Source organism: Aquarana catesbeiana, linkage group LG03 (assembly GCF_042186555.1).
Source record: "Aquarana catesbeiana isolate 2022-GZ linkage group LG03, ASM4218655v1, whole genome shotgun sequence".
In the NCBI taxonomy this organism is placed as follows: Eukaryota; Metazoa; Chordata; class Amphibia; order Anura; family Ranidae; genus Aquarana; species Aquarana catesbeiana.
Window position 1 is genome coordinate 675078263 of NC_133326.1, and position 25516 is coordinate 675103778.

Consider the following 25516-nt stretch of genomic DNA (forward strand, 5'->3'; position numbering starts at 1 on the left):
GCACATGCCAATTATACGTTTTTTATTTCTGAAAAATAGTTTTATATATATATTTTTTTAATTTTACTTCACCAACTTAGACTATTGTGTTCTGATCCATCACATATAATTCAGATTAAAAAAAACATTGAACTAAAAGGCTGTAATGTAACAAAATAGGTAAAAAGAAAAGGTGGGTGAATACTTTTGCAAGGCATTGTACATTTATTAATAAATCTGTTATGTATAGGATTAGTTGAAATCATCACAGGGGTGTTTTTTTTTTAAAAAAACCAAACAAGCTGGAACTCCGCTTTAATTGCATTGCATCACAAAATTCCCTGTGTAGTAGGCATTATGTAAGCCTTTTCATTTCCCTGTCCGATGACATCCTTTTATATGAAGCTAAGAAGTTGTTCATTTTGCTTCTTACCTGCTCCGGGGGTCTCTCTCCACACTGGGGAACAGGTGGAAAGGAAGGGAGGTGCTGAGACTGTCTGAGATTTGATACTGCATCACTGTCAGCTGAAGAAGAGAGATAGGAAAATAGAAAAAAAAAACCCATGAAACTGAAGACTCCAAACACAACGCAAGATTAAGCCTGGATTTACACTATTCATGTGAGTTGCAGCAAGTGGGGTAACGCACATAAGTAGATGTGGGATCGGCTCATATAGTTTGCCTTTCAGAACACAGTAAACTGCAGCGCACAGACGTGAACCAGCCCACGAAGCAAAGAAAAACAAATTGATATCTTATAGGCAAAGTAAATAAGTATTAACCAATACTAAGCAATACCCTAAAAAGTCTACCATTTGACTTGAGTTCTTCCTGAAAAGTACGAGTATCTTTCTGGTATAAAAATGTGCCTAGGTGCTCCTGTAGCCTGAACCTCATAGCTATAAAGTTGCAGCAGATTATCGAAGGCTCTGCTGCTCTGACTGCTATTCACAAGCGATGTGGAGTAAGATTTAGTGATGTCACTACTGTGATGCTCACTGTTCTCCTTGCTGAAGAGAAAGTTGTATTGGAGGATCTGCAGTGCAAGGATCTCTCTGCTTCCGCTTTATTGATTTGCTGGATTTGTGCTCTCGCCTTTCCTGATGCATCTTGATCATAAACCCACCAGTCTTCCAATCATCGGTCATCTGGAGTGGGCTCAGACAGAAGGCTGCAAAGCCCTGCCCCTGCCAAGATGGCCACCTCCACACAGAAACACCGAGTAGGGCAAAGCAAAGCATGTCAGTAATAGAGAAAAAAAGGCAATACTGATGTCTAGCCCTTTGCTCTCCTTTTTTTTTTTTAGGTACATCTTCCAAATTCCAGGTACTGTTTAAAACCTATATTAAACACACGGTATAAATGACTTTTGCTCAGGTTTATTTCCAGATGGTGGTTTTCAAACAGATTTTGTAATATATTTTACATTTGTATAACATCTTTAGTGTCCAAATAAACATTTACTGAAAATGCAGACATGAAACTTTATTTGCAACGCAAATTGAATTTTCCAACAAGAAATCCATCCACAACCTGGAGTTTTGCAGAGTTGGGGAGAGCACCTTAAACCTGCTGGAGTAAGGTACAGTGCCTTGAAAAAGTATTCATACCCCTTGAAATTTTCCACATTTTGTCACGTTACAACCAGAAAGGTAAATGTATTTTATTGGGATTTTATGTGATAGACCAACACAAAGTGGCACATAATTGTGAAGTGGAAGGAAAATGATAAATGGTTTTCTTTTTATAAATAAATATGTGAAAAGTGTGGCGTGCATTTGTATTCAGCCCCCCTAAATCAATACTTTTGTAGAACCCCCTTTCACTGCAATTACAGCTGCAAGTCTTTTTTGGGGATGTCTCTACCAGCTTTGCACATCTAGAGAGTGAAATTTTTGCCCATTCTTCTTTGCAAAATAGCTCACGCTCTGTCAGATTGGCTGGTTTTCTTCTAAGATTGTGCTGTATTTGGCTCCATCCATCTTCCCATCAACTCTGACCAGCTTCCTTGCCTCTGCTGAAGAAAAAGCATCTCCACAACATAATGCTGCCACCACCATGTTTCACGGTGGGGATGGTGTGTTCAGGGTGATGTGCAGTGTTAGTTTTCCACCACACATAGCGTTTTGCTTTTAGGCAAAAAGTTCAATTTTGGTTTTATCTGACCAGAGCACCTTCTTCCACATGTTTCCTTTGTCCCCCACATGGCTTCTCGCAAACTGTAAACAGGACTTCTTATGGCTTTCTTTCAGCAATGTCTTTCTTCTTGCCGCTCTTCCATAAAGGCCAGATCTGTGGAGAGCACAAATAATAGTTGTCCTGTGGACAGATTCTCCCACCTGAGCTGTGGATCTCTGCAGCTCCTCCAGAGATACCATGGGCCTCTTGGCTGCTTCTCTGATTAATGATCTCCTTACCCAGCCTGTCAGTTTAGGTGGACGGCCATGTCTTGGTAGGTTTGCAGTTGTACCATACTCTTTCCATTTTCTGATGATGGATTGAACAGAGCTCCGTGAGATGTTTAAAACTCTGGATATTATTTTTATAACCTAACCCTGCTTTAAACTTCTCCATAACTTTATCCCTGACCTGTCTGGTGTGTTCCTTGGCCTTCCTGATGCTGTTTGTTCACTAAAGTACTCTAACAAACCTATGAGGGCTTCACAGAACAGCTGTATTTATAAGAGATTGTATGAGATTAAATTACACACAGTTGGACTATATTTGCTATAATTAGGTGACTTCTGAAGGCAATTGGTTCCACTAGATTTTAGTTAGAGGTATCAGAGTAAAGGGAGGCTTAATACAAATGCACGCCACACTTTTCACATATTTATTTATAAAGACTTTTGAAAAACATTTATCATTTTCTTTCCACTTCACAATTATGTGCCACTTTGTGTTGCTCTATCGCATAAAATCCCAATAAAAGACATTTACGTTTTTGGTTGTAACATGACAAAATGTGGAAAATTTCAATAGGAATCAATACTTTTTCAAGGCACTGTAAGTATTACAGCTTATTCCTCATCCCTAAAGCCAGCCATAGATGGTTCAAATCTTGGCCGGTTCAGCAGGGACTGGCCGAGATTCGAGCCTTGTATGGGCAGGCTGATTGTACCCAGGTTTATCAAGTCAAGTACAACCAGCCTGCCATATTTTTCATGTGATTATTGCCAGCGGCTATAGCTAGCAAAAATCACTGTGTGTTTCTACTGACAGGAACGACTTTCCTCAATCCCCGCCAGGAGAGCACAAGAGCTCCTCAGCATCAGGGATTGGGATTCAAGCGATTTTTTTTTTTGTTCTGTCCTGCAACCAAAATCGCAACGTCTATGACTGGCTTTAGCGTTAACAAGCATTTAATGTTTCCCGGGTAGGGAGACAACTGCACAGGTATATTTATCTGTAATTCCCAGAGCTCAGCTATAACTCCTAGACCAGCTAACCTAAGTGACCGAGCAGAAAGTGATGAGTCGTTAGGTCTAATGCCCCGTACACACGGTCGGACATTGATCGGACATTCCGACAACAAAATCCTAGGATTTTTTCCGATGGATGTTGGCTCAAACTTGTCTTGCATACACACAGTCACACAAATGTTGTCGGATAATCCAATCGTTCTAAACGCGGTGACGTAAAACACGTACGTCGGGACTATAAACGGGGCAGTGGCCAATAGCTTTCATCTCTTTATTTATTCTGAGCATGTGTGGCACTTTTTCCGTCGGATTTCTGTACACACGATCGGAAATTCCGACAACGGATTTTGTTGTTGGAAAATTTTATATCCTGCTCTCAAACTTTGTGTGTCGGAAAATCCGATGGAAAATGTGTGATGGAGCCTACACACGGTCGGAATTTCCGACAACAAGGTCCTATCACACATTTTCCGTCGGAAAATCCGACCGTGTGTACGGGGCATTAGGCCTCGTACACATGATAGGAAAATCAGAAGGGAAAAGTCTAAAGACGAGCTGTCTGTGGATTTTCGGATCGTTAGTACGGTGCATTCGACAGACGATTTGACTTTTACATCAGACAAAGGCTGAATGTGCCGGCTATAAAATTTTTGTCTGATGTGAACTCCACGTCTGATTTTCGGATGGTCAGTACAGAAATCCATCACACAAAAGTCGTAAGTACAAACACGCATGCTCGGAATCAAGGAACGACTGGGAAGAGTTCGGTCTTGTAAATTACCGCTCGTAATCTAGAATTAACATTCGTGACGCGGCAATTGATGAAATGTCAAAATTCTCATCTTCTTTAATGGGATAATAATGAATCTGCTTTGCATGTAGTTATGCCAAACGTATTTAAACCACTTAAGGACCAAGCCTCTTTGTGGTTTACAAGTTAAACTTTTTTTTTTTTTTTTTTTTGCTAGAAAATTACTTAGAACCCCCAATGATTATACATTTTTTTTCTAACACCCTAGAGATTAAAATGGCGGTTGTTGCAATACTTTCTGTCACACCGTATTTGCACAACGGTCTTACAAGCGCACTTTTTTTTGGAACAAATACTTTTTTTTTTTTTTTAATGAAAAAATAAGACAACAGTAAAGTTAGCCCATCTTTTTTTGAAAGATAATGTTACGCCGAGTAAATTGATACCATACATGTCACGCTTCAAAATTGCGCCCGCTCGTGGAATGGCGTCAAACTTTTACCCTTAAAAATCTCCATAGGCGACGTTTAAAAAATTCTACAGGTTGCATGTTTTGAGTTAGAGGAGGTCTAGGGCTAGAATTATTGCTCTCGCTCTAATGATCACGGTGATATCTCACATGTGTGGTTTGAACACCGTTTTCATATGCGGGCGCTATTCATGTATGCGTTCGCTTCTGCACGCGAGCTCGTCAGGACGGGGCCCGTTTTAAAAATTTTTACATTTTTTTTCTTATTTATTTTACCTTTTATTTTTTATTTTTACACTGTTCTTTAAAAAAAAAAAAAAAAAATTGTGTCACTTTTATTCCTATTACAAGGAATGTAAAATAGAAAAAAAACATGACAGGACCTCTTAAATATGAGATGTGGGGTCAAAAAGAACTCAGATCTCATATTTACACTAAAATGCAATAAAAACAAAAAAAATGTCATTTAAAAAAATACAAAAAAAAAAAGAGCTACGGGCGGAAGTGACGTTTTGACGTCGCTTCCGCCCTGCAATATGGTGACGGGTGGGGGCCATCTTCCTCTCACTCGTCTCCATGTCACACAAGGGAAAACATCCGATCGCCTCCACTGCTGCAGTAAGCGGCGGGGGGGCCCTCTCCCGCCGTTGATAAAAGTGATGAATCCGCCGCAGAGACCACTTTTATCTTGAAGCGGACCGCCCGCTGAAGAAGAGGATACCGGGGTAATGGCAGCTAGCTGCTGCCATAACAATGGTGTACCTCTTCAAAATAAAGACGTATAACGACAGTGGGCGGTCCGGAAGTGGTCAAAAGGCATTTGTTTTGTACGATCTGAAAATCGCCAATCAACGCTCACCAAACTTCTACTAACACGAAATTAGCAGAAGGGGCCCAAAGAATGGCGCTTGAGAAATGAGCTTCCTCTTTATACCCTCATAGTACGTCACTACGTTTGTGTAAATTTGCAATTGCAAACGACAATTTGCGGATAGTTAGTATGGTAGACAAAATCCTGCATACGCCCTTTTGACACAAATCAGACGCTCGTTCGTCCAACAATCAGACCGTGTGTAGGAGGTTTTAGTCTCCGTTGCTTTCAGTAAGATGGAAATTATTGGTGTGACTCACCTCTCCCTGAGGAGGAAGGACTTTCAGGATCCGACTGACCTCAAATTCATCCAGCTTTACAGATTCATGAAACTGACAGCTGTCCACCCGCACTGCCGAACCGTATCCTGCGTAAGAAGAATTTGAGCGTTACAATTATGGCTGGAGGCTTAAAGTGACTTGTACCAAAAAAAAAAAAAAAAAAAAAGAGAAAAATCTGCTGACAGATATGAAACACCTGCTGTAGTTTTTACTAATATTCCATCGCACATATCCCTGAACACCTCCTGCAGTAGGTGGGCGCTATAGCTCCTGTCAGCATTTAATTGGATGGGTCGCATTCACCCTCTGAACATAACGGGGAATCATTTTTACGTGGTTAAAAAGAAAAGCATCTCTGCATGTTTACAAACCTCACCTGGTTGCCTTTGCAGCTTAAAGTGGTTCTACAGCGGAACCTCGGATTACGAGCATAATCCGTTCCAGGATTACTCGCATATCAAAGTGAGTTTTCCTATTGAAGTCAATGGAAACGAAGATAATTCGTTCCGCATTGACTTCAATGGGATGCAATACCGCATGCGGCCAGAGGCGGGGGGGCGCCGAAGAGCCTCGGAAATGGGCGAAAAGGCCCGAGGACACATCGGCGGACCACGGCAAACCTTGGAAAGACTTCCTACCCAAGATTTGCCGAGGTTAGCCATGCTGTACTCGGGCCTTTCCATGCATTTCCGAACGGGACGTTCGGCTCTGCTCGGCTTCCGGCGCCCCCCCCCCCCCCACCTCAGGCCAAAAGTGGTACTGCACACCGCTTAGGCCTGAATCGTGCTCATTTTGCGAGACAACACTCGCAAACCGAGTTACGGTTTTTAAAAATACAGTGCTCGTAATGCGAAACACTCGTTGACCGCGTTACTCGCAATCTGAGGTTCCACTGTACTTTTAATGCATTCTCTGCATTACAGAATATGTAAACCCAACATTTCACATTCCTGATATGTGCCTGCTGTACCATGTACTTATGAGAAATTCGCCTGTTCCCGCCAGTCCCTCTGCTTTCCTATTAAAAACTGACCACACTGAGCAGGAGGGCACACTGTGTTCAGTTGTCTGGCTGTGCTGGGAACTCAGCCTGCTCTCCTCCAATGATCAATCTTGTCCTGGCTCACCCCCCCCCCCGCCATTCACTGGGATGATCAGTGTGCTGCTGTTTCTCCTCCCCCATCTCTTATGCAACTGAGAACACAGGAAATGTGATCACTTATATAAAAAAAGGAAAACAAGGTATTTATAATGTTTTTTTTTTTTATATATCTATACACAAATGTTTTGCCTCTCATTTCCATTTTAAACTTAATGGGCTGTTTTACAAGGTGATCGTTTACAATCACCAAGATAAAAAGAAAAAAAAACTTCCACTGTGTTCTCCCCCCAGTCACCCTCCCTAACACTTACCTGACTCCTGTATCTCTCCCTCTCTTATTGGTCTCACAGGCTTTGCTGAGAACAGCGGGAGCCATCGACTCCTGCTGCTGCCAGTCAAAAAAAAAAAACAGTGAGCGGGGTCTTGGGGTGTGTTGGGCTGTGTGTGTCCATAGAAATGATCCCACACGTCTGCCCCCATGGAAAGCCACTACGGGGGGAGAGACACAGAAGAGGAGGAGGAGCCAAGATCACTAGCAGGGAACCCCAGAAGACTGGCTAAATAGCGGCTCTGTGCAATACCATTGCACAGAGCAGGTTAGCATAAACCTGTTTTTTTTTTTTTTTTTTTTTAATAAAATAAATAAATTAGACTTTACAATCACTTTAAGGGGCTGTTTTTAAAAGTATCTCGAGGCACCCTCGTCTAAAATTTAAAAAATTTGAATGCTACTTATCAATGGGAAACCTGATCTTGGGACAGTGCACACAACTGCTTCAATGAAATTAACTTCACACCAGAGATCCCCCCCCCACACCTCTTCAAAAGCCCCCCCATTACTAAGTCCCCCAAGCATGTCAGTGTTCAGAAATCACTTCAGAGGTCCCCCCAACTTGTCAGAGTCCCCCCATGACAAAGACATAACATTGGTTCCCTGCTAATGTACAGTTGCTTGCGAAAGTATCCGGCCCCCTTGAACTTTTTAACTTTTTGCCACATTTCAGGCTTCAAACATAAAGATTGAAATTTTTTATTTTTTGTGAAGAATCACCAACAAGTGGGACACAATTGTGAAGTGGAACGAAATCTTTTGGATTTTTTAAACTTTTTTAACTAATAAAAAAATGAAAAGTGGGGCGTGCAAAATTATTCGGCCCCCTTGCGTTAATACTTTGTAGAGCCACCTTTTGCTGCTATTACAGCTGCAAGTCGCTTGGGGTATGTCTCTATCAGAATAATTTTGCATGCACCACTTTTCAGTTTTTTAATTGCTAAAAAAGTTTAAAATATCCAATAGATTTCGTTCCACTTCACAATTGTGTCCCACTTGTTGGTGATTCTTCACAAAAAATTAAAATTTTATATCTTTATGTTTGAAGCCTGAAATGTGGCAAAAGGTTGAAAAGTTCAAGGGGGCCGAATACTTTCGCAAGCCACTGTACTGATACAATTGTTCCCCTTTGAGTGGATCTACATTTGGATCAGATCACACATCTTGGAAGCATATAGTACTCTATCAGGGATGACCAGCGTGGTCCTGAACGTACACAGGAAAACTTGTGGCTGAAGTAGGTTTTTGGGGTTATAGTAGCTGGCTGCTGAAATCACATCACTGAAGTATAAATTGCAGATATACAGTGGATATAAAAAGTTTACACACCCCTGTTGAAATGTCAGGTTTCTGTGATGTAAAAAAAAAAAAAAAATGAGACAAAGATAAATAATTTCAGAACTTTTTTCACCTTTTAATGTGACCTATAAACTGTACAACTCAATTGAAAACCAAACTGAAATCTTTTTTTTTGGGGGGGGGGGGAGATAAAATAATGTGGTTGCATATATGTGCACACCCTCTTATAACTGGAGATGTAGCTGTGTTCATAATTCAGCAATCACATTCAAACTCATGTTAAATAGGAGTCAGTACACACCTGCCATCATTTAAAGTGCCTCTGATTAACCACAAATAAAGTTCAGCTGTTCTAGTAGGTCTTTCCTGACATTTTCTTAGTCGCATCCTCCCACAAAAGCCATGGTCCGCAGAGAGCTTCCAAAGCATCAGAGGGATCTCATTGTTAAAAGGTATCAGTCAGGAGAAGGGTACAAAATAATTTCCAAGGCATTAGATATACCATGGAACACAGTGAAGACAGTCCTCATCAAGTGGAGAAAATATGGCACAAAAGTGACATTACCAAGAAATGGACGTTCCTCCAAAATCAATGAAAAGACGAGAAGAAAACTGGTCAGGGAGGTTGCCAAGAGGTCTACAGCAACATTATAGTTCCAAATACCAGTCAATATTGGCACAAACCCTTCAGGCTTCTGCTAGAAAGCTGAACATTTAGAGGAACTTCATCTTTCAGCATGACAACGACCCAAAGCAATACATCCAAATCTCCAAACAAGAAGACTCACTGCTCCAGGTGAGGTTTTGAAAGCCTGATGATCTGGACAGGTGCCCGCCACCTGTACATCCAAATCTACAAAGGAATGGCTTCCCCAAAAGAAGATTAACGTTTTGGAATGGCCCAGCCAGAGCCCAGACCTGAATCCCACTGAAAATCTGTGGGGTGATCTGAAGAGGGCTGTGCACAGGAGTTGCCCTCACAATCTGACAGATTTGGAGTGTTTTTGCAAAGAAGAGTGGGCAAATATTGCCAAATCAAGATGTTCCATGCTGATAGACTCATACCCAAAAAGACCGAGTGCTGTAATAAAATCAAAAGGTGCTTCAAGTATTAGTTTAGGGGTGTGCACACTTATGCAACCATATTATTTTATTTTTTTAAATTTTACTTCCACATTAAAGGTGGAAAAAGTTCTGAAATTATTCGTCTTTGTCTCGTTTTTTTACATCACAGAAACCTGACATTTTAACAGGGGTGTGTAGACTTTTTATATCTACTGTAGGTAAATAGAGTGCAAATTTGGAGGTTTGCCTTTTGTATAATCACGATCATTCTCAGTGGTGTAATAAGGGAGCACTGCACCTTTGTTCTCCCTTTAGAAGTGCAGCATTTTCTTTTCCTTTGCAAATATCTCATAAAAGATAAACCCCCATGCCAGTAAACTGAAGGACATTGCAAGAAATGTAATCTGTCATTTTATCCTCTGGCTCTGTACAAACTTCTGGAACAGGCACTGAGCCAACTGCTGTTGGCAGGGAAGACATAATACATTCTTATAAATCTGTATGTTCGATGTGTGCAGCACCAAAGAATAAATGACAGGAGAAGAAGTAATCAATATCTTATGTTCTATATATTATAATAAAACATTAAAGCAGGGCAGAACAAAAACTGTTTTGTAAATGAGTCAAATTTAAATAAACACATTTTACTTGGAGTTTTTACTTGGAGATATCAGTATGATATCATTTAGAACAACTTCAGCAAAACAAAGCAAAAAAAATCCAAATAAACGTGAGCCCATCAGATCCACCCTTACATTAGTGTCACCATCCGAGCCCCCTACATCAGAGTCTCCATCAGATCCTACCTTACATCAGAACCACCTTACATCAGATCCTCCCCCATCAGATCCACCCTTACATTAGTGTCACCATCTGAGCCCCCCTACATCAGAGTCTTCATCGGATCCTCTCTTACATTAGAGACACCATCAGAGTCCCCATCAGATCCTCCCTTACCTCAGAGCCACCTTACATCAGATCCTCCCTTACCTCAGAGCCACCTTACATCAGATCCTCCCCCATCAGATGCTCCTTTACATCATAGCCCCCATCAAAGCCACCCTTACATTGGAGTCCCCCTTACATCACAGTTCCTCCTTAGATGAGAGTCCACATCAGAGTCCCTCCTTACATTAGAGGGCCATAAAAAAAAATAATCTTTCAGCGGGCTGGATTTGGTCCATGGGCCATACTTTGGAGGTCCTTGAACTAAATACTAACTCCTGGTAATTTCCCCAAACTCCACCGCCCTCTACGTCGTCCTCCAATCCACAGTGCTCTGGACGGTCTGAGGAGTCCTGTAATGCTCACAGTGCTCTGGAGAGTGGTCTGAGGAGGGCTGTAATGTACACAGTGATCTGGATGGTCTGTGGAGGCCTGTAATGCACACAGTGCTCTGGACGGTCTGAGGTGGCCTTTAAGGTCTGAAGTGGCCTGTAGTGTACACAGTGCGCCAAACATTGTGTGGAGGCCTGTAATGCACACAGTGCTCTGGGCAGTCAGGAGGCCTGTAATGCACAGTGCTCTGGACGGTCTGAGGTGGCCTGTAATGTACACAGTGCTCTAGACAGTCTGTGGGGGCCAGTAATGCACACAGTGCTCTGGACATTCGGGAGGCCTGTAATGCTGCACAGTGCTCTGGAGAGTGGTCTGATGAGGCCTGTAATGCACACAGTGCTCTGGACGGTCTGAGGAGGCCTGTAATGCACACAGTGCTCTGAACAGTCTGAGGGGGGCTGTATTACACACAGTCCCCTGGACAGTTGGGAGGCCTGTAATGCACACAGTGCTCTGAAGGGCCTGAGGTGGCCTGTAATGTACACAGTGCTCTGAAAAGTCTGAGGAGGCCTGTAATGCACACAGTGCTGTGGATGGTCGGGAAGAATGTAATGCACACAGTGCTGTGGATGGTCTGAGGAGGCCTGTAATGCACACAGTGCTGTGGATGGTCTGAAGAGGCCTGTAATGCACACAGTGCTCTGGACGGTCTGAGGAGGCCTGTAATGCACACAGTGCTCTGGACGGTCTGAGGACCCCTTTAATGCACACAGTGCTCTGGATAGTCTAAGGAGGCCTGTAATGCACACAGTGCTCTGAGGAGAGTAATGCAAACAGTGCTCTGGACAGTCATTTGAGGAGGCCTGTAATGCTGCACAGTGCTAAGCACGCCAAACCACTAAGCACGCTATGGTCGCTACCTTGCTTACTGGGAGGGGAAGCATTCACAGGTTTTACAGGCGGAACACCAAAGAAAACTGGAAGTTCACGTGGGCAAACGTCTCTTCCTCACATTTTCTTTTCATTCATTGACGAAAATTGTAATGGATTTTCGTCATCGTTTTTATCAATTGACGAAAATGTGGGTTCATTTTTGTTTTATTTTCGTCACTGTAAATATGTCGCTGACAAAAGTTATGACAAATGTTTTCATCAATGAAATTAACACTGCTGCCCAGAGCCATTTAACTCACTTCCTGTGAGCCTAGGCTGTCATGGACTCACCCCCTGGGGTTGTGTCTTCATGACAAAAAATGCTGCTTGGATTGGCACTGTGCTGCTGTCATTCTCTCATGCAGAATTCGTCCGCGGGAGGCAGGACGGCTCAGGACAGAGGGCGGGGCTGCCCGAGTTAACAGCAGGTGATTGGTTGTTTGGATGCAGGATGGTCATAGCAACTAATATCCAGCTTGCAGCTCCCATCCTCTGTGTTTCCTGCCCTCGGGACTGTGAAACCTGACAGTAGCATATGGGTGCTGGGGGGACCCTGAGGACAGGATTGGGGAGCTGCAAACAGTAATGGGGCACTGAGGGGGGGAAGCTGAGGACAGTAATGGGAGGCAGGAGGGGCTGAGGACACTAAAGCATGTGCTGAAGGGGGGGAGCTGAGGACAGTAATGGGGTGCAGAGGACAGTAATAGGGCACTGGGGGGGGCTGAAGACAGAAGTGGGGGGCAGAAAGGGGGAGATGAGGACAGTAATGGAGAGCAGAGGACAGTAATAGAGAGCCTGGGGAGGGGGAGCTGAGGACAGTAGTGGGGACCTGGGGGGGAGCTGAGGACAGTAGTGGGGCCTTGGGGGGGGGGGGGCTAAGGAGAGTAATGGGGTACTGTGAGGAGGGGGAGCTAAGAACAGTAATGGGGTACTGTGAGGAGGGGGGGGCTAAGGACAGTAATGGGGCACTGTGAGGAGGGGGGCTAAGGACAGTAATGGGATACTGTGAGGAGGGTGGGCTAAGGACAGTAATGGGGCACTGTGAGGGGGATGCTAAAGACAGTAATGGGATACTGTGAGGAGGGTGGGCTAAGGACAGTAATGGGGCACTGTGAGGGGGATGCTAAGGACAGTAATGGGGGGGACTGAAGACAGTAATAGGGTCACTGAGGACATTATTGCGGGGGACAGTATAAGAGGCCTGAGGACAGAAATTGGGTCACTGAGGATATTAATGGGGAGGGGGGACTGAGGACAGTAATAGGGTACTGAGGATAGTAACTGTGTCGCTGAGGACATTATTTGGGGAGCTGAGGACATTGGGGGGGGGGGGGGGTAAGGACATTAATAGGGTACTGAGGACAATGATTGGGTCACTGAGGACAATAATGGGGGAGACCCTCGCCAATGTGCTAACCTGCTCAACGCCCTACTGGGGGGGTGGGGGTGACACCATGTTTTACCACACCGGATGACACCAACCCTAGTGACGTCACTGAATTTGATTAAAGGAATATTCATATACTGTAGCTTCCAACAAATGACTCACAGTAGGTCAGTGTTGCGAATTACCATAGGAGAATGCTGTATGTAAATGTATTAACGAAGTGCAATTTTCCAATAGTCATATCATAATACAGCATATATCAAAAATAAACTAATAGCAAAAAAAAACAATGAAATATAATCCAAATTGTTCATGTGATATTTATAATCCTATGTTTATGTTCATATATTCATTCAATAATAAAAGATGCCAAAACAATTTCAACTCCTTGGTGCGTTTATAATCCTTCAATTAAAATCTTATAACTACGTTCGTTTATCCCATCAGCATATTCTGTATGCTCTCAGCTTAAAATTTTGACCTAATATTAGATCTCATGTACCTACCCATTGAAGTGGGGTCTCCTTTGCCACGGTTGTTCTGCCTTTCTCCTCTTCACTGATGTTCTCAACCCACCTCCATCCTCCACAATATACAGTATGTATAAGATTCTCTCAAAAAATAAGATATATAGTGCTCTCTCTATATGGGTAACAGTATTTTTATTAAAGATTTAAATATAATCAACTTATTTTGTGCACTAATACTGGTGCACATCAGTGTCCAGGCATGTATTATGGATAACCTCCAACAAAATGGCCACCGACACACTTCAGGGTTAGCAGCATGACATCGCCAGATCCTCCCAACGTGTTGCGTCATCAAATCACATGACTTCACCATAATTTAATTACGCTTCTGTGGAGAATATGAATGTCTCCATGCAAATTCTTAGGTGGACACTCTCGATGCTTTGGGGTGCCCAATCCTTGGTCCTATCTCGAGGTGTTTGAATAGTCTGTAAGGTTTTACTAAATTCAGGAAGTTTCAGCAATCCTATATCCTACAGATTTACAGGCACCTCTGCATATATTACCACTCAGGATTTTTTTGAAACTCAACCAACGTACTTAGACTGCAGTCTTATGTTCTCTAGTTTGGCATAACATTACAGGGATGGAACAAACTAACCTCTCAACTCTGAACTCCCAATGCAAAATTCTTCACTCACACCAATTCGTAACTCTGAAAAACAAACAGAAATGAGGGTGCGGTTTTCAAATCTTCATCACAAACTGAACGTGCAGTATTTTATGAGTCAAATGGTTTATTAGTTCATTTCTTTTCTCTAGTTCCGGTTTCTACCTGTGCCAAAAATGAACAGCAACAGGGAATACTTTACCATTTCATTTGTAAGATGATGTTCATTTTGACACCTCTCCACTTGTTTTATTACAGTAGCAACTGCTTTCATTGCCATGGGCCTGGCGCAAGATGAGGTCAGTATGCAGAAGAATGCATTATTTAAAGTGGAATGTCACTCTCCCAATCAAAATTGATTATTTTTAATCCCCATGCTGCTAGCATTAGTAAACCATTAGGAAGGTATATCGTATGAAGTTGTTTGAATGTTTTTAATTCATATTTCATCAGTTACTTCCTGGTTTCTTGCCTAAGCAAATGATGTCATACATCCCAGGAGTCTTCAGGAGGGTTTTTCTCAGCTATGCACACTCTCCTGCATGCATGCTTGAGCTAAATGGCAGATAGATTCCAGGAAGTAAATGCTATGTGAATCATTTGCCCTCTCAAGATGGCCACGGACAGAAATGCTAGGGGGGTGTTTTTCAAAGTGATTTCTCAACAAAATAAAGCATGGAGGCATGGATAGGAGAATTTGCTTTGCACATTTAAAAGGAGCTCCAGGCTGCTTCAGAGAAAAAATAACTACAAATAATGTAGCTGCTGACTTTTAATATTAAGACACTTACCTGTCTAGGGATTCAGCGGTGTCCTCTCGGGTGCTTCTGCCACCGCCATCTCGGATAAGGGAAACTGGCAGTGAAGCCTTGCAGCTTCACAGCCGGTTCCCTACTGCGCATGCACGAAGCGCACTGGGGGGGGGGCCCAGAGGCGGGGGGGGGGGGGGGTTTGGGCTACTTCTGGATGAGTTCGCCGCTGCAAGGTCAGCCGGATGTGGGAGCGGGTATCTATCAAAACCAGGTACCCACTCCCTCCCTCCCCGAAAGGTGCCAAATGTGGCAGCGGAGGGGAGGCAAATAAGCAGAGCTTCCCCTTTTGGGTGGAGATCCACTTTAAAAATGAATTAAATAGTGTTTTCGGTTTGTGGTTCTCAGATGCAATGAAGATCTGCTTTAAAGAGGAAGTAAACCCTGATGGGTTTTACTTCCTCTTTGTTTCCCTGCAAAGGTAAAGCATAATGGGCTACTATGCATCGCATAGTAGCCCATTATGTGTCACCTACCTGACACAGAAGCCTGCGATGCCCCCGCCGGCTGGAAGCGTCCATCTTCACCTCTCTTCCTTCTGGGGGCCGCAAACTCCGGTTCTGTGACTGGCCAGAGTTGCGTGACGTCACTCCCGCACACGCACGCGGGAGCAGCCAGTCACGGCATTACCCCAGCTAGAAACGGCACAGTGTGCCATTTCTAAAGTGCGCATGTGCCGAATACATTGGCGCATGAGCAGAACAACTCATCGTACGGGGAATTGTAAATATCTCCTAAACTGTGTAGGTTTAGGAGATAATACCAGCACCTACAGGTAAGCCTTAATCTAGGCTTACCTGTAGGTGAAAGTGGTTGTAAAGGGTTTACAACCACTTTAAAGCATAAATAAAGGCATTTTTTGTTTTGGATAGAGTAGAGAGGATTTAGAACACCTGCCGTTTTTTTTGCTTTCTGTGTCCCCGTTAGGGAGATTCACCCTCTCTATTTGTTTTGTTTATCATTATCATTGAGTGAAAGTAAGAGAAAATCCCAAATGTTGGGTTGTCGACAGAAAAGTAATAGAGGAGAAATCACTTGTTCTTGTGGCCTGGGGGTCCCTCAAAGGATTCCCTTAATTTGCAGGGATTTTCTCTCACTTCCTGTTTGGCTATGTGAAGTGAAGGGAAATCTCCACAATGGGACACAGATGGCAAAAAATAAACCGACAGGGGCTATTACCTTCCCTTACTCTATCCAAAATGAAAAAAAAAAAAGTGTTGCCTATAGTTTTGCTTTAAGCCTGGGTTCACACTACAGCGATGCAGGAATCAGCGTGATTCCAGCACCGGTTCCCGCATCGCATCTCTCCCGCAGGCAGTTCACACTGCCCTCTCGCATATGTGTGAACCCAGGCTAAAGGCGTAATTCTGGGCAAGCAGCTAAATACATGAATGAAATAGATACAGGTTTGCCTTCCAAAGGAATTGTAATGATTGCCTTCATCCCTGTGATACACACCTCTGTTAGTAAGAGCGCTCTGCTAGTTTCTGGTTTAGCATTTCTGCTCCCTGGGTCAGCTCTTCACTCAATGGAAAGAGTTCATAGCGTAAACAGCGCACAGTTTCCTCTGCCCCAAAAAGCTGAACTCAGGCGTGTGGCAGAGTGGGGGGGGGGGGGATATAGGAAAAGCGATTTGGCTGCAGGGGAGGGGGGGGGGGGATTACAGTGAACTTGTTAGTTTTCTTTCCATTTACGAGACAAATGGTAAAGTCTACTAACCTGGGCAATTTGGGTAGAAACTTTTCAGTCGCAATTCACCCTGAAGGTCGGCTTTCAACAGAGTACCCTGTAAAAGAAAGGGTTAAATCAGACTAATCAGATTGCCTTTAATGCTAAAGAAAGCTGAACAGCTGTGATTCTTGTATTAGAAGGATTGGGTATAGCAGGTTGTGTAAAGAATACTCACATTTGTGCCAATGGCCACGGTCATGCGCTCTATGACATCCAAGAAGATCTCATTCTGATCACTCTGGTATAGAGGAGAAAAGAGAGCTTTGGTTTAATCAAACCTTTCCTTACACACAGAGGGGGAGTTTGGGACTTTGAGGCACATATGTAGTGTGCCTCCATCCCTAATTCAATTAAATGAGAAAGGAGATTGGGACTTTAACCACTTCCCGCCCGCCCTATAGCGGATTGACGTCCGGGAAGTGGTTGTGTTATCCTGACTGGACGTCATATGACATCCAGCAGGATAACATGCCGCAGCGCGCCCCCGGGGGCGCGCATCGCGGCGATCGGTGGAGCGGTGTGTCAGTCTGACACACCGCTACACTGATCTTGGTAAAAAGCCTCCGGCGGAGGCTCTTAACCACGTGATCAGCCGTGTCCAATCACGGCTGATCACGCTGTCAATAGGAAGAGCCGTTGATCGGCTCTTCCTCACTCGCGTCTGACAGACGCAAGTAGAGGAGAGCCGATCGGCGGCTCTCCTGGCAGGGGGGGTCTGCGCTGATTGTTTATCAGCGCAGCCCCCCCTCAGATCACCACACTGGACCACCAGGGAAGGGGCAACGTGGATGGCCAGGTATGTACCCCATGGCCATCCACATGTGCCCAATCTGTGCCAATCAGTGCCCAAAAATGGGCACTGATTGGCACTATTATGTCCATGATATGCCCAGATCTGCCCAGCAATGCTCTATCAGTGCCACCTGTCATTGCCCATCTGTGCCACCTGTCATTGCCCATCAGTGCCACCTGTCAGTGCCCATCAGTGCCCACCTATCAGTGCCCATCAGTGCCACACATCAGTGCCACACATACGTACCCATCAGTACCACCCATATATACCAATCAATGCCACCTACGAGTGCCCATCAGTGCCGCCTATGTGTGCCCATCGGTGCCACCTATGAGTGCCCATCAGTGCCGCATACCAGTGCCACCTATCAGTGCCCATCAGTGCCACCTATCAGTGCCCATCAGTGCCGCCTATCAGTGCCCATCATCAGTGCCCGTTAGTGCCACCTCATCAGTGCCACCTCATTGGTGCCACCTCATCGGTGCCCATCAGTGCCGCCGTATCAGTGCCCATCTGTGCCGCCGTATCAGTGCCCATTATTGAAGGAGAAAGCGTACTTATTTACAAAAAAATTTTACAGAAACAAAGAAAAACTTGTTTTTTTTCGAAATTTTCGGTCTTTTTTTATTTGTTGCGCAAAAAATAAAAACCGCAGAGGTGATCAAATACCACCAAAAGAAAGCCCAATTTTGGGAACAAAATTATAAAAACTTGTTTCCTGTCGCATCATGGCAGCATACACTTTGGGTTGTGACTCCGCCCCCACAACCTGATAGGACTACATAGCTATAAGTTGTAGAGATGGCCCCTGCCCAGTATTCTCTTATTTTTCCTCACCTGAAGGACTGAACATATCAGAAGCACCCCCTTACCGAATTCGCCCCAGCCAGGTTCTAGCCTCTCCTGGGTGGAAGTCCTTACCTGTACAGCCTCTAAACGAGCTAGATGGAAGGAGCCCCGCTCTGGTGATCTCGGGGGTATGTTGCGGTCTAGTATAAGCCTTAAACAGGCTTAGTTGTTGTGCAGCGGTCGCCATGCCTCCTTTTTTCACTTTGTATCTTTCTCCCTCTTTGCTGGGCTCTGTGGTCCCTCTGTGCCTCCCTACAGGCTTCCCGGGCGTCTCGGCGCTTCCGCGCATGCGCGGTGCGCGCCGTCAGGGCGTCCTTTCGATTTTGCCAGTTTCCAAGATGGCGCCGGGCGCCTCGCGCCGCTACTGCGCATGCGCGAGCGGGTCATGACCTCGGCGGCCATAGCGGCAAATTTAAAAGCCCTGTTTGTCATTTCTGAGCTTTCCTTGCTTCCTGGAAGACTTCTGACTGCTGTGTTTTGAACTTCTGCATTCCTACAAGCTCCCTCTCTCTCTGGGTAAGTGTCTAATACTTATGCACTGTTTTGTGGGACCTGGTTGCATGTTCTTACCTTCCTATACCTTTCTCAGGTATTCACCTTCCTCTCCTATGGAGGCCGCTGCCCCAGCAGATCACCACCAGCCTAATAGGTAAGGGGGGGGGATTCCAGCGGTAAGTAGAGAAGATTGAAAAAGAGAGCAGGACCGTACTAATGCTACCTAATTGGTCAGCCCTGTCAGGTCCGCAAGATCATCTAAATCAGGACGAAGAGAATCTTCGCACAGGAGAAGCCGCTCCGGCCATAGACGCAGCCGCTCACGCGGAAGAAGCCGCTCAGGCCGCAAGGGGAGTCGCAGACGGAGTCGATCCCACTCAAGGCATAGCCGTTCCTACCGCAGAAGATCCCCTGCACGAGGACACCAATCCTCTACTCACCCTTCCCGCCCAGCCGGGAACGCTTGCTGGGTATGTGGGGCCACGGCCCTCCCAGACAAACTAGCCTGCCGCAAGTGCATAGATGAAGCCACCAGGGAGAAAGAGCCGGATTCCATAGAACCCACTGGAGTCTCTACTCCCCAGGTCTCAACTCCTGATGTGGAGTTTACAGCCTATAGCACCTCACCCACCATTCCCAGTGCATCAAGAGAGCAAGAACTACCGTCGGATGATGAAGAGCCAGAAGCTTCAGCTGGCTTTGATTTTGCGCTCATAGAACCGTTCATCAGATCGGTTAAGGAAGCGATTAACTGGGAGGAGCTTGAGGGAGGCTCGTCACTGAGGGCGCAGATCAAGAACAGATCACTAAGGCCTTACAAGAACTTAGCCTTGCGGGAGATTTCGTGGCGGAGGCTTCCGTAGATACTATCAGATCCACCTCAAGGTCTATGTTAGCCTCTGTAATGGCCAGAAGGGCGCTATGGCTTAAACCTTGGTCGGCTGACCCCGCCTCGAAGTCAAACTGGGGATTCCGTATGATGGGGTGAACCTCTTTGGAGCAAAGCTGGATACCGCAATCTCTAAAGTAACAGGCGGGAAGTCGGGTCTCATACCATCGGACAGAAGGCCGAAACAACAAAGGCCACCTCCCTTTAAACGTAACCTTCCGGAAAGATATAGGGATGCGAAATCCTATAGACCCGGGAAGGAATACAGAAGGAGCTGGAAGAACCTCCAGACGTCCTTCCTTAAGTTCCAGAAACCCAAGACCCCTGCCTCCAATGACCAGAAGTCCTTTTGAAGGTTCGCCCGCCCAACCAGCGGTAGTGGGGGCCAGACTCACAAAGTTCAAGTTGGTCTGGGCGGGAATGATAAAAGACCCATGGACGGTGTCCACCATTCATTTCGGTCACAGGTGGGCATTCAGAGGTCGTCCTCCAAGAGACCAATTCTGCTCAACCAGACTTCCTCCTTCTCAAGAGAAAAGACTATCCCTAGTCCAGTATATCCAAGAGTTGCTCCAGAAACAAGCAATAGTGGAGGTACCGCCATCCCAAAGAGGCAAAGGTTTCTACTCCCCACTTTTCTTAGTGAAAAAGAAATCAGGGGACCTTCGTCCAGTCTTGGACCTAAAAAACCTCAACCGGTCGATACGGTTAGAAACATTCAAGATGGAAAGCCTTCAATCAATCCTCCAAGCAATAAACTTGGGAGATTGGATGCTGTCAATCGACCTCCAGGACGCGTATTTGCATATCCCTATCCATTCCGAGTTCCAAAAATTTCTCCGGTTTACCCTAAATCATCGGCACTTCCAATTCCGAAGCCTTCCGTTCGGGATCTCTACCGCACCCAGGACGTTTACAAAAGTCCTATTACCTGTAATAGCCCACCTGAGAGAAAACGGGCTGAGGGTCCACCATTACCTGGACGACATCCTACTTCTCTCAGACAGCCAGGACTCTCTTGTCCTTCACAGGGAAATCCTGGTCTCCACATTACAGTCCCTAGGGTGGCTGATAAATTGGAAGAAGAGCAACATCCATCCCACACAGAGAATGGTCTTTCTGGGGGCCGAATTGGACACAAGGGAGAATACGGTGGAACTTCCGGGGGAAAAAATCCCTCCTCTAATTCAAAAGGTGAAAAGGGCAATCTCCGCTACAATGCTCCCGGCCAGGACCTGTCTCAGTATCCTGGGCTCCCTAGCTTCCACCATTCCAATGGTCCAATGGGCGCAATGGAATTCGAGGCCTCTCCAGATCTCCTTCCTACGTCAGTGGAAGGGCACATCAATGTCCCAACCAATCCTCATCTCTCAGGAGGTAAAGCAATCGTTGATGTGGTGGGTACGTCCTCACAACTTGAGAAGATGCAGGCATATAGTCACTCCCTATCAAGAAACCGTGACCTCAGATGCCAGTCTACAGGGATGGGGAGCCCACTATCAGGACCTTGCGGCTCAGGGTCGTTGGCCTTTCAGGGCACAGGATACAGTGTCGAACGTTCTGGAGATGAGAGCAGCGTTCCAGGCTCTCCTGGCCTTCAGTTCTCACTTGAGGAGGAAGCACGTCCTCCTGAGGATGGACAACAAGGTGGCCGTTGCCTACATCAACAGGCAGGGGGGCACCAGAAGCAGGTCCATGTTACAGGAGGTCCGTCCTGTTCTGGAATGGGCGCAGCTGAATCTACTGGACCTAAGGGCGGTTTATGTCCCGGGAGTCCAGAACACCTTAGCCGACTCACTAAGCAGAAATTTCCACTCCAACAACGAATGGTCTCTGAGTCCACAAGCCTATGCTCTCATATCCCGAACATGGGGTCCCCCAGAGATAGACCTAGCAGCAACTCCGGAGAACACAAAGTGTCAGAGATTCCTATCAAGGACACCGTTTCCTTCGGCAGAGGGGACGGACTGCCTCCAACACCCCTGGAACTTTCACCTGGGGTACATTTTCCCCCCGACGCCTCTCATAGCGAGATTCCTCCTGAGGCTCAAGAAGTCAACAGCATTGGTGGTAGCAGTGATCCCTTTCTGGCCGAGGAGGCCATGGTTTACTACCCTCATGCAGCTGAACACGGCAGAGCCTCTGCCTCTCCCATTGACGACAGACCTACTCTCCCAGGGACATCTTCTTCACCCGAACCCGGGGAAGCTACACTTGATGGCCTGGAGACTGAAAGGGCTAGGTACCTAGAGCAGGGCTGTTCCCAGAAGGTGGTGGATACCTTACTCCAGGCCAGAAAGCCTACTACCAACATCACGTACAGAAGAGTTTGGGAAAAATTTGTCTCCTTCTCCCACCAGCAAGGTTGGGACTCGTCCTCCCCGTCGGTGTCTCACATCTTGGAGTTCCTTCAATCAGGCCTAGAGAAAGGCCTTAGGTCAAGCACCCTGAAGGTCCAGGTATCGGCCCTGTCCGCCTTGACAGGAGTTAAATGGGCGCAAGAGCCTCTGGTGGTTCAGTTTCAGAGGGCCTGTCTAAAGCTGAGGCCCCCCAGAAAACCGTCATTCCCGGTCTGGGATCTCTCAATTGTTCTAGAGTCATTATCCAAGGAACCCTTTTTTTCCAATGCAGAGCATATCCCTCTGGGATCTAACGCTGAAGGTTTCATTTTTAATAGCCATAACATCGGCGAAGCGAGTGTCAGAAATGCAAGCTCTAATGGTTAGCGAACCATACTTGGTTGTTCTTCCAGACAGGCTAGTCCTAAGGCCTTCGGATCGATTCATCCTCAAGGTGTCCTCATCCTTCCATTTTAACCAGGAGATTAATCTTCCAGCACTCAGCACGGATCAGGGAGACCCTCATCCACTAGATGTTAAGGGTACCGTTATAGAATACCTCTCAGCAACAAAATCCATCAGAAAGTCGGAAAACCTCCTAATTATCCCACATGGTTTCAGGAGAGGTCAAGCGGCATCCTCACGCACCATTGCTTCATGGCTAGTAAAGACCATCAAGAGATCTTACTCACTGAGTAACCATCAAGTACCTGAGGGCTTAAGGGCACACTCCACCAGGGCAGTGGCAACCTCCTGGGCGGCATATTGTAGAGTCTCGGCGGAGACGATTTGCAGAGCGGCTACCTGGTCCTCCAGGAACACCTTCATGTCTCATTACAAGGTGGATTCCGCCTGCTTATCCACGGTGGATTTCGGAAGATCCGTTATCCAGGCCAATTCCTCTATTATTTGATTAATAAACTTAGTTTGAATTCCCACCCAGTCTTTGCGAGTTACTCCCCAAAGTGTATGCTGCCATGATGCGACAGGAAAACGGAAAATTGTATACTCACCTTTCCGTAATTTTCCTTTCCTGTCGTATCTTCATGGCAGCATACAATCTCCCACCCGTCTAAGGTGAGATATATATATACGGAGAATACTGGGCAGGGGCCATCTCTACAACTTATAGCTATGTAGTCCTATCAGGTTGTGGGGGCGGAGTCACAACCCAAAGTGTATGCTGCCATGAAGATACGACAGGAAAGGAAAATTACGGAAAGGTGAGTATACAATTTTCCGTTTTGGGTACAGTGTAGCATGACCGCGCAATTGTCATTCAAATTGCAACAGCGCTGAAAGGTGAAAATTGGGCTGGGCGGGAAGGTGTCTAAGTGCCTGGTATTGAAGTGGTTAAATGAGGCCCTCGACATTATGCGGGTATGTAGTTGGAAAAACATGTTTAACGACATGGAAAATACATCAAAGTACATATCAATGGTATAGAACAAGTAAAAAATGTTTGGGTCATAAAAATACACATGCAAATACATGTATAACATGTAGAAGACAAGCCATGAAGCCAGCCAAAGGGCGAGATGCAGGACAATTTACAATGAACCTCATTTCACATTTATTGTTTCGACAGATACTCCCCAAACTACAAGGTCCATTACCATGCTCTAGGCCAGTGGTCTCCAAACTGTGGCCTGGGGACCAGATGTGGCCCTTTGCTTGCCTTTACCCTTGAGGCATAATTCCTGCCGCTGACACCAATGAGTGGGCATAATTCCTCCCGCTGACACCAATGAGTGGGCATAATTCCTCCCGCTGACACCAACGATGGGGCACTATTCCTTACACTGACACCAATGATGGGGCACTATTCCTTACACTGAAACCAATGATGGGGCACTATTCCTTCCACTGAAACCAATGATGGGGCACTATTTCTCCCCTAATACAAAAGATGGGCTCTAGGCTCAGCAGATTGGATCAGTCTTTATAAACTTTTTTTTAATACAGAGGAACCCTGGTTCAGAAAGGTTGGGTTAGATAAACCAAACTCACCAGTTGATGTCGTGAGGAGAGGACAGGCCGACTGGAAGCTGAACTCGGAGCCACCTTGCTTTGTTGAGTCTCTGCTCCAAACTGAGGGTCATCAGGTAGGGGAGAAGAACAAGAGAAGATGGGTGAAAAAAAAAAGTCCTTGAGAAGCCATTGTGCAGTGAACAGTGAGTGAATACCGCAGCTTCTTACCAGCCCCACACTGCTCAGATCCAGCAGATTAAATGGTTTAATGACAACAGGATCACACTGGATGAAATTCTTCAACATGTCTGTTGATGTCGTCTGGATGTACCCATAATCCTGTGTGGAGAAAGTACAATCAACCTAAAACCTAAAAGGTATACACATCTATAGTGACTCCTATGAGGTATGATTTAAGGTAGGCAGGCCTAGGTATAAGGTAATGATCTAAAGTGAACCTGTGCTGTGCATGCAGGGAGATGCAGTAGATTTACTTTAACGCCAGCCCCCACAGTGCTTTATACTTATCTTCCCCTTTGCTCCTCCATTGCTCCCTTTGGCCACCGGGGGGGGCAGAAAGCAATACTGGGCACATCCAGGTAAGGGGTGCATGTGACTGTCTCCCCCTCCTCCAATATAATATGGCTGGTGATCGGTAACTGGCCACTCCCCATCACATGGAGTGAAAAGAGTGCTCTTAGCACTTGTATAGGCTCCAATTGGAATCGACTTGGGATATGCACAGAGCTTCTTCGCACCCCAACTGGCAAATGATGGAATGGGAAGCAAGTATAAAGCTGCTTCAAGAGGACTTGAGGTGCTTAATTTGCAAATGTTGACTCTCGACTCCAGCCGTTGAGTTCTGACACAGCCTGTTGCTTTGTCCTTTATAGGTAAAGCAGAGGTTCACGTAACAGAATTTAAAGCACAAAGTAACAGGCTGTGCCAGAAGTCAAAGGCTGGAGCGCAGAGTCAACATTTGCAAACGGAGCACCTGAGTCCTCCTGGGTAACTATGGAGGACAAGGAAAGGTATGTTGACCAGTGACATGCTGTCTTCCACAGAAAAATGCATACAGCCAAGGGCTGTGAGACATCTCAGCACCTAGGGCAGGGGTCTCCAAACTTTCTCAGCAGGGGGCCAATTTACTGTCCCTCAAGCTTTAGGGGGACCGGACTGTGGCTAGTGAGTATAGAAAATACCCCAGCTTTAGTGCCCCATCATTGGTTTTAATTGGAGTAATAGTGCCCCATTAATGTTGCCAGCAGTGCAAATGGTGCCCCATCATTGGTGGAATAGTGCCCCAAGGGCCAGATAAGGGCAAGCAAAGTG

At 45.6% G+C, this 25516-nt stretch overlaps 1 protein-coding gene across 1 annotated transcript in view; it reads right to left on the minus strand.

Moving 5' to 3' along the window:
- Positions 1 to 25516, minus strand: part of AP4M1 (adaptor related protein complex 4 subunit mu 1) — a 46179-nt gene that overhangs the window by 11357 nt on the left and 9306 nt on the right. The window contains exons 6-12 of the mRNA XM_073622891.1: positions 24413 to 24523; positions 24224 to 24304; positions 17024 to 17086; positions 16837 to 16903; positions 14300 to 14353; positions 5753 to 5859; positions 413 to 504 (exon numbers count right to left, since the gene is read on the minus strand). Coding sequence (XP_073478992.1) covers positions 413 to 504; positions 5753 to 5859; positions 14300 to 14353; positions 16837 to 16903; positions 17024 to 17086; positions 24224 to 24304; positions 24413 to 24523 — 575 coding nt within the window. The remainder of the gene's footprint in view (positions 1 to 412; positions 505 to 5752; positions 5860 to 14299; positions 14354 to 16836; positions 16904 to 17023; positions 17087 to 24223; positions 24305 to 24412; positions 24524 to 25516) is intronic.